This window comes from Chaetodon auriga, chromosome 14 (genome assembly GCF_051107435.1).
Source record: "Chaetodon auriga isolate fChaAug3 chromosome 14, fChaAug3.hap1, whole genome shotgun sequence".
Taxonomy (NCBI): Eukaryota; Metazoa; Chordata; class Actinopteri; order Chaetodontiformes; family Chaetodontidae; genus Chaetodon; species Chaetodon auriga.
In genome coordinates, this window is record NC_135087.1 from 4895490 (window position 1) to 4910448 (window position 14959).

At 44.4% G+C, this 14959-nt stretch overlaps 2 protein-coding genes across 5 annotated transcripts in view; one reads left to right on the forward strand and one right to left on the reverse strand.

The window, feature by feature from the left end:
- fndc3ba (fibronectin type III domain containing 3Ba) overlaps nucleotides 1–5690 on the forward strand; it is a 93030-nt gene extending 87340 nt beyond the window's left edge. For all 3 annotated transcript variants that reach the window (XM_076748661.1, XM_076748662.1, XM_076748663.1), the window contains one exon: nucleotides 947–5690. In XM_076748661.1, coding sequence (XP_076604776.1) covers nucleotides 947–1258 — 312 coding nt within the window. In that variant the 3' untranslated portion in view covers nucleotides 1259–5690. The remainder of the gene's footprint in view (nucleotides 1–946) is intronic.
- Nucleotides 5691–8560: 2870 nt separating this feature from the next.
- LOC143331603 (growth hormone secretagogue receptor type 1-like) lies at nucleotides 8561–12534 on the reverse strand. 2 transcript variants are annotated; one of them, XM_076748665.1, is made up of 3 exons: nucleotides 12305–12534; nucleotides 11004–12222; nucleotides 8561–10711 (listed from the first exon to the last, which is right to left on the reverse strand). In XM_076748665.1, exons 2-3 carry the CDS (start codon nucleotides 11836–11838, stop codon nucleotides 10398–10400), a joined length of 1149 nt encoding a protein of 382 aa, XP_076604780.1. In that variant the 5' UTR covers nucleotides 11839–12222; nucleotides 12305–12534; the 3' UTR covers nucleotides 8561–10397. The 2 variants fall into 2 exon arrangements, with proteins under 2 accessions (XP_076604780.1, XP_076604779.1); XM_076748664.1 differs by having other exon boundaries at nucleotides 11004–12534.
- Nucleotides 12535–14959: the final 2425 nt, after the last annotated feature.

Genomic DNA, 14959 nt, shown 5'->3' on the forward strand with positions numbered 1-14959 from the left:
TCTTCTCCTCCAAAATGAACAATAACTTGACCTGTCAAGAGATTAAAATTGATACTCCATCCTTGAGCTGTCATTGCGTTCTGATATGATTTTTGTTTTATGAGACAGTCTCGGGAGTTATGTACAAAGTTATGTAAGAAATGAGAAAAGTATGGCTTCATTGTCTTACCCAAGGACGTTTGAACAGGGCGCGCTGGCTGTTACAGGATACACACCTGTGACTTTTTGTCTCCTGACAGGTTTTATTTATTTATATACTCAAATCTGCAACCTCTGATCGTGTGAAGCAGTTTTCAGGTGAAGCTTATTTGCACGTCCCAAAGCCTGAAAGCATGTTACTCCTTCATAATGGAAAAATGGAGTTCACAGAAGACGAGTTAACTTTCTTTATTTATTATCCTGCATTTACAGCAGATAAACTCTGAGCAGCTCTGCCGCAGGTCGCTGACAATAGCTGCTCAGATTTCATTGGAAGAGGCACAAGGTCGGCAAGGTGCTGCGAACATTTAACACATTCGATGAAACCAGGACTCGCTCGGGATGCTCTGGGGGAGGGCGCGGTGCCACATGTGTACCGCCATGATGATCCTTGATCCGGTTCCCTTTGTTAACGGGCGCCTGTGGTCAGCTTCACGGTGACCACACGACAAACACAAGCAGCCATATTTCACTGTGGTCGAAGCACACATGCAGGTCTCTTTTCCAACACAACGCCAACTCATCTCACTCACTCCGCCTTCAGTAACGCCGACTGGCTTCGCGTTTCGGGGAATCAGAGCGTAGAGCTACATGTAACCCATTTCAAGGCACGAGGGGATTTTCTTTCATGGAAAAAAACGTCTGAATATGTAATTTTGATGAACAGAGATGAGTTTTCAGGGGTCGAATCAACGCCAGAAGAGGAACTTAAAACTCTCTTCTGTCCCGTCTCTCTCTCCCCTCGCAGGTTTTTAAGGGAGAGGAGGGCGTGTTCCAAATCTCTGGCCTCCAGGGCAACACAGACTATCGCTTCCGCGTGGGCGCCTGCCGCCGCTGCCAGGACACGTGCCAGGAGCTGTGCGGACCCCTGAGCCCCTCCTCCTTGTTCACGCTGCGCCGCCAGGAGACGGCGTCACCCGGAGAGCTGTGCGCCGTGGACACGGGCAAAGGGGCCGGCCTGATCTCCAGCGACGAGCGCTTCGCCGCGCTCATCGTGTGCGTGTTCGCGGGCTTCTCCATCCTCATCGCCTGCTTGCTACAGTACTTCTTCATGAAGTGAGGGAATTTAAATATAGGATAGAAAGAGAAAGCAAAAATCACAGAGTCTATGAAAGAACCGAATGAAATCAAAACAAACACTTGAGATATACTTCTAAGGCTATGTATGTATGTATGTTTGTTTTTTTTAGTCAGTATCAGCTCTGGCTTTCCTCACCTCGGTCCTGTCGTCTTCTGCCTTCACTCAGTTTGGTCTCATTTCTCTCTGTACCTCTGCTGTCTTTGTACCATCGTCTGTCTCATTTGTTAAGGATTTCTGTCGAGGGAAGCCTTGTCTTAGCTGCACCTCGGTTGGGAAAGAAAACTGATAATCAAGCCTTAAAATAGCTGTGAGCGAAGCAGTTGCTCCTCAGACTGACTTGCATGTTTTTATTTTGTATCTTTTTAAAACATATTCGATTAGAGAACGTGTATATTTCTTGACGGTCATTGCCTTACTTTTTTTTTTTTGTCTGTTTGTTTTTCAATGTGTAATTTTGCCTTTTTTTGTTTTTGTTGCAGTCGTTATTCATTTCAGCCATATTCCAATGTAGGCCTTCAAAGCTTTAGCCGTTCATACCTTATTATTCAGTTTGTTACTACTCTACAGGCTGTCGGTCAGTTCATGCAATCTGCACCTGCTCTCACACACAAAGACACAACGCGCTCACACATATACACATTTACATACACGTACATGCACACACGTACAATTACACTGATGCAGTGACGGTGAGAAACACACATTTCCTCCAATCACGTATCTGCTCAGCTTGTAACATTCAATCACTCACTCATTCAGCTACCAAAGTGATGCAATCCATGTGTGGTGTAAGATGCTGCTATCCTGTGATTTTATTATATCTAAGAAAGAATGGAAAAACAGTAATCTAATATATATACACACTATATATAGATATATATATATCTATATATATAGATATATATATATAAAACAAATATATATGATATGCTATAGAAGTGATGTAATATAAGTGATGGCAACGTAAGGTCTGAACTACAGTGTGAAATAGGGAGGAGTCGACTCTAGGTGCTCACAAACAGCAGCTCTGAGGTCTGTTCTGCAGCTTGTGCGAACGGTTGAAGGTTTCCTTAAACACTGGTCTTGGATCAGAATATGAAGCCTTGCAGGTGTTGGAACGTTGGGCATAAACTGGCTTTAGCGTTTAGGAAGCTGGGACAGGATCGCGATTGGCTGCAACTTACCTGGAAAGGGCCGGGCTGAGCGTTGGATTGACCCTCGGTCAGGCCTTCCATACCATCTCAAGTACCATTGCTCCAGCCTATGTATCTGTAGCTTTAGTAGCGATATGCCCGTAGCGTCGAAGACCCAGAGGTGCTAACAGCCTGCCAGCTAGCCGCCCTTCTCAGAGCTGTGTGTGTTAACCAGGAAAGCCATTAGGAGTTAGCTTGAGCTTTACCCCCCTGAAATTTAGCCGCCAGCCGCCAGCCAGAGCAACGCTGAAGCTGTAGTTTCTCCTTCCACCTAGTCTGTGAATCGATACTTCTGAAGACTCTTCTCCTCTTTTCTCCTCTCCAGCCCATAATTATCTGTAATTACCTTTTGCTCTGGCTGCTCCTCTCTTGCTTTCGATCCATCCCATCCCTCTATCCCCCCCCCCCCCCCCCCCCCCCCTCTCTCTCTCTCTCTCTCTCTCTCTCTCTCTCTCTCTATTAAAAGGTGCTTTATTGACATGTAATCAGAGCAGTAGCTGTGGTCTCTCCTCAGACGGACATGTTCTCTGGGGATTTGAAATAATGTTCACTAACCAAACAAGCCTTTGACAGAACACAACTCAACTGAACAGGGCATTCTGACACATGTAACACCCCCTGACCTCCCGCCTGACTCCTTGAACCCCCTTCGTCCCAACCCAAAAAACCCAAGCCAAGGTACAGCCCAATACATACCCTGATGATCCAAAGAAGTCACCCTGACCTGTGTGATTAATGTGTGACACGTCTACTTTTTGTCAGGTTGGATGTGGGGGGAGAAGAATTGGGTGGGAAAGGGGGGGGTACGGAGGAGGGGCGGAGCGATAGTTTAGCCCCGCCGCTCAGCTCTGATTGGCAGCCTGTAACGTACCTCAGGGATAAGGCCTTACAGAGGGGAGATCTAATCCTGTCACCCCCATCGCTGTCATCATCGTCATCATAACAGCCTCTCTTCCTCCGTTTCTTTCTGTCTTCCTCCCCCTCTTTTAACTTTTTTTTTTTTTTTTTTTTTTGATGCTGTATCTTGTCCTCTGTCTATGCTGTGCCTTGCTCCTGTGTGTCAGTAAGCAAAGTGGTTTACTAGCTCAAAATACCTTTGCCAAAGTTGATGGGAAAGTTAAGGTAGAGTTCTTTTCTAGGTTTTATTTATACTATATATTTGCATACAGTACTTTACATGCCAATTACAGTGCAATCTTCATTTATTTATTGTTTAAAGATTAAGAGACAAGTGTAGTTATATACTAATTTTTTTCCTTGTAGCATGTTTTTTTTTTTTTTTTTTTTTTTTTTTTTTTTTTTTAAATGGATGTATGTTAGATTGTATGATTAAGGCCAGCATTCCTTATCTCAGTAACCCTTTAAGTATTTCTCTTACAGCTGTTGGGAACCTGTAGCTCATCAGTCCATGCATCGCAGTTATCGTTGCCGTTTCAAACATGTAACCAAATGCCTTTGTGTTTTGTTGTTTTTCATCTCCTGTTTCGGCCGTGCACAGCCGAGCAGTTCTTGTAATGCTTAGAGAGACATGTAGCAAAGCCGGGCCTTAGGGTCGAGTCATCTGTATTGGGATAAATGTTGCTGCCTTTGGCTTTTTTTTTTTTTTTTTTTTTATCTGATTAGTGTTATAATGAAGCTTCTGATATCTCTTTACTGTTTTATTGCCAAAGCGCAGGCTTCTCGTGTCCACTAGATGTTGCGTTCGCAGTCGTCTAAAGGGTTCTGTGATGTTCTTCAGTAACGACACAGCATTACGATTATTATTATTGTTATTATTATTCTTTCAAAAGGAAAAAAAAAAACATTAACTTGATCTGTGATTATGCTTCTTTTCATATTATCTTTTACTATTTTGTAAAGCAAAATGTGCCATTTTGAAATGTGTAGCCCCTTTTGGAGGAGAGTAACACAACCTGATTTCACACAGAAAGGTTAAAAATAAAAAAAAGGCAAAAACAATCATACGATGATTTCAGGCAGATGATGACAATAATAATATTGACGATTCCTTGTTCAGGCTAGTGCTGGTATAGCAGTAGTGAGTATTTTGTATCCAGTATTTTGCTAAGAGATGATATACAGAGATATCTATAGAGCTATAGAATGAGATGGTAATACATTATGACTAACAGAGTTGAAGCACTTTTTTTATGCCGAGCATTAGTCTTGATGAGGTTAATACGAGCGAGAGGAGACATGAGGTCCATCGCTCTGTTCCAAACACTACTGCCAACGCCGTCTGTTACATTCATTGGCATTATCCTGTCGTTGGCGTCACTGTGACATTGGCATTACTGGAGCACAGTTCTGCTCCCTGTGGAACGCAAACTACGGCAACAAAGGAAGTACAGTTCAGAGGGAGCACGGGGCCTCTCTCGGACGTGCTCGCGGTGTCTACCTGGCCTGTTGCATTGCAGTCGACAGGTGACGTGTGAGGTGTCCTGTCCGTAAAGCCCTGATGTTATGTTGCCCACCCACAGCCCTCTTATCCCCCCTTTTCAAGCCTTAATGCCCCAGCGGGAGAGCAGAGGTCCGCCTCGTGCTTGGCCGAGCTCAGGCCAGTCGTGTTAGTGTTGTACAGTCCGAGGTTAACACTGTGTTAGCTGAAAGGCCGTGCGTTTGTGGGCAGGGTACTCCCGTTTATGTGCTTTGTTGTTTTTGTTTTATTTTCAAAATGCTGGTGATTTTATAGACACCCCGCCCCCACCCCCAACCCACCCCCCCCCACCAACCCACCCTGCAGGTCCTGCACATTTGGCGGGTATGTCAAGAACAAGAGACAGTTTGTTTGCCCAGCAACCCCACGTCTGTGCCTTCTGATCAGTTTATTTTCTTCTTTTAATTTTTTTTTTTTTTTGTTCTGTTTTTGTACGTTTTACAGTAAGTAGAGATTTTGACTGAGAATTTGGCGATTTGACAAACACACAGAGACTCACAGGTATTTAACTATTTTTTAAGCGAGACAAAAAAAAGAAACATATTTTTACCTCACGATTTAAAAACAAACATTCCAATGTTGTCATGGTCTACGAATTGAAAAAAAAAAGAAAGAAAGAAAAGAAATTCATGCATTTCTTCTTGTATTGTAAATGTTAGACAATTTCATATGCATTATATAAAAGAAACTGCCATATCAATTTTAATGTATAGATTTTTGCAAATACTACCCTATGTATGTAAGACGTAACTGTATCGGTAGCGTATATATAATATATTTATGCCCAATAAATGTTTTGATTTTTTTTTTTCTGACTTTGATTCCAACTGGATGTTTTATTGTGTCTCATAATTCATCAGCACTTCTACACACTCACACACTGTTCCACATGTAGTAGTAGAAGTATCCAAGGTATGACTCCAATTGCTCTTATATAGGTCACTTTTATACAGATACGTGTATTAAATACATCATACGGCAGCTAAATGGATCGATACTTGGTGTGCATACTAGTAGTGGAGCTCCTGCCAACAGCAATGCAAACTGGAATTTGTCATAGTATTGATTTTTATCTTCAGTATCTAATCTGGGAATGATGATTCTGCTCTCATCAGATGCACCGTTATGAACTGCTGCAGACATAAGGGAGCAATAATCAATATTTCAGATGTTAGAGTGTAAATTATGGTTAACTATGGCGTAAAACATGTCACTCTTAAAGGTGCCAACGTTTTAAATATCAGTTCACAGTTGATGTAATGAGAGTTTTGTTTTTCCAGGATGTAGAGTGAGTGTGTGTCCGTTTAAGGTGGACTATCAGTATGAAAGTGTGTGAAGATGTCAGTGCTAGATTTACTCTCCAGTGGCCTCGATAGTGTTTATCCAGATTGCGCAGAAGAGTATATCACACACACTATTATCCCCTACTGTCCCTGAGGGCAGCCAGAGAGAGACACTGCTGCTCTGCACGCTCAATTCCCCTCAGCCTGCAGCGACCCAACAACGGCCGCACAATATTGGTCTTTCCACCTTTTCCTCTGCACGTGCACAGGTGTTTTTAAAGCAGCGGTTGAAACTGATCAATTAAATATGTGAGAGCCACTCTTCCACTAGCTCACTCTTATCTTTTTTTAATTAAAATCACTGAACAAACCCATGTTTTTTGGGAAGTGCAGCGTAAGCAAGTGGCCATGCAATAAGTCACTCTCCCAGACCGTGAAATGCAGAATGAATAAAGCTGAAGGATAAAGCACTCGGAGAGCATTAAGCGCAGTCAGTAGTGTGTGACTCACAGACATGAGGCGCAATTTAAGTGACTGACTGTGGTATGATCTTCGGAGCTCTGGCATATTTGGAGCAGCCAACTTCCTGTGATTTCACCAACAGTGTTATCTCAAGTTTACCCCCCAAAAAAAGATCTGAAAAGAAATATACTGTAGATGACTTTACTGGCTGTGTAATCCACAGTCGGGACAGAAGTCTGAAAGTCAATAACTTGATGATGTGCAGGATGCCGAGGAACAAACAACCTTTTTACCAGCTACAGCAAAACAAAGCCGGGCTGAGTTCCTGGTTCCACATATAAACAATAAAACAAAAGGTGAAAGAGGAGAGCTTTAATCAACGATCTGGTTGTTTCTGATGCAGCAAGCGTAGTGTCCATGAATTTAAGTGTCGACAGTTCGGGCTGCTGGTCTGCTGGTGAGGATGGAGCCTAATGACTTGGTGACCTCCTGACTTTTCCACTGGCACCATCATGAGGTTCACATTTGTGCTTTTAAGTGAAATGTCCCTAGAAATATATGGAATTTGATGAATTTAATTTCTTGTTCATCTGGATGCTTCCTGCAGGATGCTGTGTTACTGTCAAAAGGCGGCTTCAGAAATAGAATTATGTCTGTACACAGTGCTGATCTGAAACCAGTAGATACACCACACGCTCTCCAGAGGCTGTGTGCTGGTATCAGCACACGACCTGTGGAACATTAACAGAATTTTGCTAAATCCGTGCACAAAATGCATTTCAGCTTCTCTGACTGGTGCACCTGCAAGGTGTTCACACATGCCTGTGTCTGCATGTGCGCCTTGCAGGTGCTTGAGATTTCTGCACATACAGGCACAGGCTGTAAGAAACTGAAGTAGATGTGAACCCTTCGTCAGTCCCGACCCCCTCCTCTTCTTCTAAAAGTCATTTTTTCACTCTCCACATCTAAATACACCACCATGTTGTCTGACTCACTGATTGAACCTCTCCTCTTTCACCTTTTGTTTTATTATTTAATTGCACAATCCTTTGAAAAGGGACTTCTCGTCCTAATCGCTGTTATTTTACACCTCTTCTTCTCCTCACCTATCATCCACCCACAGTAGCCATCTTCTGCGAGACACCAACCCACCTTTTATTTAATTATTCCACTTCAGATTTTATTATATCTCTCAATGTTCTCAGCTGAGTGAGCTCACACTCATGTATTTGCAGCTCTTTGCCACAGATTGTCACAAACCTCTGCTGAACCTTTTGTACCCTGAGGATTTTACAGACACTCTTAAGTGTCTTGATCAGCTACCTTAAGTCACCTCAGAGGTGACCGAGGGGTGCTTTGAACCCTGTGTGGCATCTGAGTGCAGAGCCTGCTGTCTTTGAAGCTGCCTTAGGTGATAGAGTGGTGCTGTGCCTTGTGGTTACAGAAATTCAACAGCAGCTGAGATGACAGAGAACACACTGCTGCGTTGAGATTGCAATCTATTGACTGGTGTTACACCCTGCTGAGACTAACATTATGTAATGGAGTATTGCAAGGTCACATGGGGACAAGATTACAGGCCCTGTCAAGGTGTGGTATGTGTGTTTCAGTGGTGTGGACTTAAATTCAGCCATGTTTGGAAGGGCGGTGTGTTGGTTTCACAAACCCATGCTCGCAATTAGCATCTCACACCAGCTGGACCCATAAATCCACTTGATTGTCAAGTCTGTGCCAGCTCGCATGAAAAATACAAATGTATAAAAAAGCAAAGGAAAGAGAAATTTATTTTCCCCCCTTTTTTTTTAACTTTTACAAGACTTTATCATGAACAGATACGTTACCCAGCAGGAGATATTCACAGACATCTTCAAAAAAAGAAAATACGAATCAGTTTGTACTCTTTTAATTAGTATACTTCCTGTAGATTAATAAATAGTATGCCATGACATCAGTATGTACAGTCAGAAACATTCATTGACAGAGATACATTCTTCAGAGCCAGGAGGCCGTGTTTTGAGATCCAGTGCAGAGTAGTGGAGGCTTCCGCGGTGATTTGGACTGCTGAAACCATCTGAGTGTGTAGCATCGCAAAGCACCTATTTACAAGTTAAAGCAAGCGTAGCATCATCACTTGTGGACAGTTCACAGATCCTCTTTGTCCAAAGGGGTACATGAAACACATTACAAAATTAAATCACTTTTATTTTTCCATCTGTAGCATTATTTTACACATAGAATTTACAAAGGACAGGCTATTTTAAAAACACTCGTGTCGAATAGCGTGACATTTTGTCAAGGTTGGCACCTTTGGCACATTAAAATGTTTCTGTTGCAGTTCACAAACCATCATGCACTGCGGTCGCCCATGAAAATAACTTCCACCGGGCAGCTCCACCACTTCCTGCATGTGAAACAATTTAAAAATCAAACTTCTTGCAAATCAATAAACGAGACATATTTCATGATATAACTCGCATTGTGCATTGATTTAACCAGCCCTGCCACTCAAGGCCTGCTCACACTGAACAGTTGAGGGAGTGGTGAACAATACGTGCCAAAGACACCTGTGAATCCAGAGGGCAGCGTATAGATTTACCGCTCTTGCACTTTTAGGAAGGTGTGAATGGTGAAAGCATGATGAATCCTGTCAAATCTGACAAATGACAGAGTGGCAAATGAAGGTAACTGACAGCAGTTCACCTGAGATGGCTGAGATCAACAATATTTCACTGGTGCTCTGTTCACAAGACTCAGACAGCTGAGGCGTTTATGGCCACTGACATGTCGATTTTTACAGTAAAACCCTTCAGCTTTCGTTGTCTAATGCACCAAACTGCTACTTTTTTAATGCACTGCACGATGTGACCACTTAACATTTAATGATACCTCCTCAAACCTTCTGCATGTACATTTTTTTTTCTCCATGATTTCTTTTCAGTAGCTTGAATGAAGCATAATTACAAAAGTTAGAGACATAATAATACATGATGTTTGCATTCTGTAAATTTTCCCACAGTCCCTGTAAACGAACTTTTTTTTTTTTTTTTTTTTTTTTTTTTTTTTTATTAATTTCAGGGACTGTACCTCAACCCCATTGGCCCTTCTTGGCAGCATTAACACAGCATGGACTTGAATTTCCAAGATACAAGGCATTCAGCATGTCAGAAATTACATTAACACAGTACTTTCACGTCTTCACGCTCTCTCCAGTAAATCACATAAATCACACCCAAAAGCATGACACACAATACACACAATGCAAATACTCTCCCTCTCACACACACATACACACTGCACCTCTGCCCCTCTCTGAAGGAGTACAGAAAAATGCCACAAGTTCTACAGTGCTTTCTTTGTCATCCAGAATATGAATACAATATAAGGCATTTGTAGATATCTAGTATATTTATGTGTGTGTTTGTGTGCGTGCGTGCGTGTGTACGGGCATGCGCGCCCCTGTGTGTATTCCGCACTCCGCCAGTCGTGCTTTTCAGATGCTGTTGTTTATGAATAGCGAAAAGCACAAGAAAATGAAACCGTCTGAGAAAAATCGAAGTTCTATTGATGCATGCTGACAAACTGAGTGGAGGCTCGCAGCTTTTCTCCTCCCCCGTTTCTTTCTATGTGCCCCCCTCGCATGTATAGGGCAGTTACCCCCCGGCCTGACAGAAGTACTGACTTTTAGGTCAGTGTTATCAAATTATGACTAACAAATAATGTCCAGCCATTTTTCGGTCACATGTTTAGAAGCTGACGGTGGATTCCGTCCAGCCGTTCGAGCCGTCCCCCTTCATGGTGCTGGCTGTGCGGCCTCGAGGCGGCTGGCTGTCGGTCAGGCCGAAGAGGCGCGCCGCTGCGCCGCGGTATTTCCAGGACATGGTGTTATAGAGGATGGGGTTGATGGCGGCGCTCAGGTAAAAGAGAACCACGGACACTAAACTGCAGTACTCGGACAACAGAGACAGCAGGGGGGATGGAGCGTCCAGAGAGCGGAACTGCAGGTAGCGACCCACGTGGAACGGCAGCCAGCACAGGACAAAGGCCAGCACCACCACCACTGGAGGAGGAAGAAGAGCAGCAGGTGAGGAGGAGGATGAAGAAGAGCACGTATAAAAGGACGGGAAAGGAGTAGAGAAGTGGGTGCAGGAGTAATGGATGGAGGATGAGAGAATGAATAAACTTGAAAACATTATTTTCAAACTAGATATAAAAATGTTTTTCTACCCTAAATACTGGAGGCTAAAGTTAAGGCTCAGACTTTGGTTTACTCGGAGATCGATGCGAACCCGGGTAAATGTTAACAAACTGTGAAGTTACGCCTGTGCGTAATTTGCGCGCTCTCAACATACCCAACATCTTGATGGTCTGTCTGTTGCTTTTGTCCCGGTGAGCCACACGAGAGTTTATGTTTGTCTCTCTGTGTCTCTGCCACAGCCGACGGCCTATGAGGCTGTAGAGCACTGTGAGACAGAACACCGGCATGAAGAAGAAAACGGAGCTCAACCACACCATGGCCCCCATTAGGCCTGACTCCACGGCGTAGTTGGTTATCTTACACTCCCGGGTGTCCACGGCCTCCAGGGAGAAGCCAGTATCATTCGAACTGTGATTTGTCGGCCACATACTGTCACGCTCCACTCCAACCATGACAAACACGGGTCCAGCGCTCAATAGAGACACTGTCCAGAGTAGAAGAATGAGGGCACGGACCCGCCTTTTGGTCACCAAAGCCTTGGCGCGCAGCGGGAAACAGATCGCCAGGTAGCGTTCCACTGACAGCGCAGTGATGCTCAGGATGGTGGAGTAGGTGCACGACTCTGACACGAACTGAAAGAGCTTGCAGAGCGCGTCCCCAAACCGCCAGGGCCTGTACCTCCACATACGGTAGAGGTCCAGTGGCATACAGAGGAAGATGAGCAGGTCGGATACGGCCATGCTACACAGGTACAGGTTGGTGGTAGTGCGCATGTCCCGGTACTTACTGACCACCAAAATGGTCATGACATTCCCGGCCACCCCGACCAGAAACAGCAGCGTGCAGGCGATGGTGATGGCCGTGAGCAGAGGGATTGAGTAGTAATTGAGAGGAGGCGGGCCAAGGTCAGCGTTCCTTGTGGCGTTGTGGGTCTCCTCCCAGCTGCAGTTATGGGAGAGGCACTCCGAGAGATTGGGCCCAGAGGGCATAGTGTCGCCGCGCGGTTATTCACGGGGCCGTGCCTGGCCCTGACAGCTAGAAGCACCCCGGGTCTGGGACTCCTCAAGCCCCTTGGCGCTGCTCTTTTCTCCCATCACCAATGTTTGATTTGAGGAGGTAATGGCAAAGGTTGGCAGCCGTGCGTAAAACCAAGATCCTTGCGCGCGTTGCAAATAATCTAGAGTAACCCCTAGTTCACAGTGAAGTTTAAACAAGTCACAAGCCTGAGTGGCCGAAGAACGTCTGAGATGCTCCAGGGAAGAGAGGGTCCTCTCCAGAATCACACACGAAGCTATTTTAGGTTGATCCAAATGATCCACTTCGTCTGCAACACGCGCTCCTCAGTGGTCCAACATTGTTTGGTGCTCAGAGTACTTTCAAAAGAAGAGTAGACGTGTTAGTTACAAAACAACTGACAGGCTCGATATTTAAGATACACATCGTCTGCCGAAATACCTGCGGGGTGTATTCCAATCAAAACAGATGCAGCAGGGAAAAAAACAGTACAAGCGTGTACTTTCAAAAACGATTTAAGGAAAATCGAAATTAGAGATTAGTTATCTCCCGCATCCTTTCTGTTCGTGAGCGCCACTGAAACATGAGAATCCTTCATGCGCCAAAGCATCCCAAAGAGTTCCCATCACGGACAGGCAGCGCGTCCCTGCGTTTGCGCGTCAGACAAAAACAAAACAGTGGCTGGGTAGACGAGTTGCATCGGGCAGCATGTGATGGTGAGTCACAGGCAGGGTCGTAATGATGCGGCAGCAGCGGTGAACATCTGTCCCGGGTACCGCACCGGAGCTCCAGTTCAGCCAAACACAAACGGATAAATGACAACCAGAGTGAAAACAAATACTGTGTGACGGAAGGGAGAGAGTTTTATAAAAGTCACAAGCACCACGAAGGAGCGACGCATTGTCAGCATAATCATCCAAATGAGACTTCAAAATGATTTAAGCTCATTTAAGTGGTTGAGAATAGCAAAGAAATTCACTCTAGCTCTCCAAATCTGCTCCTCTGGCTATGGCGCATATCCAGAGTGAGGATTCTGACTCCCAGTGCGCAAAACATCATATATAGGTGAAGTGGCGCTGCTCAGGGGAGGGTGGTGTGAGGGGGGTCTACTGTGAGTCCAGTGCTGCAACGCCACCTACAGGTGCCTTTAGTCCAGTGGTGACGGGGGTTAATGGTCACCAGTTGCAGAAAAATCTCTGTTTCTCACCAGGTCTTCCAGAGAGCACTGAGAAAGAATCCAAGAGGGAGTCCGTCCTTGATCAAGATCTGAAAGGACCACCTGGTGCAGAAGTGTGGCTCTGCAGCTGATCCTACAAGAAGATGAGTAAAAAAAAAAAATCTTTTCCCACATGGATCAGTTTAGACAATAGCATAATATTATAAGGTTCTATCTGAGATTTGATCCTTAAAATACTCTGCATATTGATTTTTTTTAAAGAGCTGTTTGGGCTTAAAGTTTGGAAAGTACAGTTTTTGTCTGGTGGGATGTCAAACTGTTGATGCTTAACATCTCAGACCTGCACTCTGGCCACACAGAATCATTAAATTCCACAAAGAATCTAAATGCATTACAGTCAGTCTGAATCCCAGATCGAATTTAGGCTCCAAGCTGCCCTCTGCAGAATGACAACAGGGACCATGGAGTGGCATTCAGGAGCGTCCTGCTTCAAAGAGTGCTTTGCAGCATGATCCCCCGGCTGCTGAGGAGGTTTATTTGCCAAGAACATTACAGGACATGATATGCACCTGCATGTGGAGGATGTCATGCTTCAGCAGATGAGAAATGCTGCATGGTGTGAAATGAGGTTAGAGCAGACAAACATAATATCCTGTTGTTCTTAGTCTTTAAGTGATCAGTTAAATATGTGGTTTAAAGGTAGATTAACCTCATTAAATCATTTAAATTCCAGTGCAGCCAGAGTCTGGTCTTAACTTCATTTTCACTGAGTGTGTAGTCAACATTACTGCACCAGGAGGAACACGATACACTGCATCATCGTCAGCTTTGTTTAGCAGATCAACAGTCATCGTATCTTATTTTCTTACTGACTTAATGACAGCCTGCTGCAGGTTTCACTGCTGAAACAAATGACTGGGTTCAATATAAATGTGAAGCTCAGCACAATTTGCAATATATCTCTATTTTTACAGCACTGATGTGACCATCAAGCTTTAGATATTGTTATCTCTCCGCCCTTTGTGCTGTGTTTACCAGTGGATGCCATTATTTTTATGACCACTGAGAACGTCCGTGTGTGTGTGTGTGTGTGTGTGTGTGTGTGTGTGTGTGTGTGTGTGTGTGTGTGTGTGTGAGAGAGAGAGAGAGAGAGAGACAGAGAGAGAGAGACAGAGAGAGAGATCTTTAATGTTGGAAACAACTCGAGCTGGACGTTCGTCAGAACACTTGTGTCTTTCACAGCCTCTTTGAAACCTTTTCTTCATATCGGGTACGTATCTGTCTGTGGTCATGTGATGCGTACATGTATTGTATGTGTGTGTTTGTGCTGGTTTGGCCGTGTTAGTGTGTGTTTGAGTGACGGTCCTTTTTAGATTTTCAGGTAAAACCTTAGCCTATGAATTTCTGACATTTACATCGGGCAGCCTAACAACATGTCAATGGTGATGATAACAGCCAAACAACAAGCCGAAATCAGCACAATTTACACACCAAATGTCCAAACTGGGCTGTTTCTGAGACAGCGGGGGTCACAGCAGCAGCACTGGGTGTCTTCACTGAAACATGGCTGTGTTTTAGAGTCAGGAAAGATTCTCCTGTCTGCTCGTTTCATGGCTGTGAGCCGAATGTTATGTAAATGAAAGAGAGGCCTGTCACGGTTTCCTGAAGTTCACCTCTGTTTGATCTTTTTATGATTTTACTGCTGTGTGTTCTGTGCATGCGACGCATTTACTGCTCGACTGTTGAGGTCCTTGTTCCGTTCATGTGATTCCTGAGTGCGTCTGGTAAGCACGGCAAAGAGTTTGTGTTTTCAGTCTGATTTTGTCTGACTTTGGCTTCCAGGGCGCGGAAGATGAGAACAGGGTAAAGTCCTTGTCATAAGGGTGTGTGCACGCACACACACACACACACACACACAC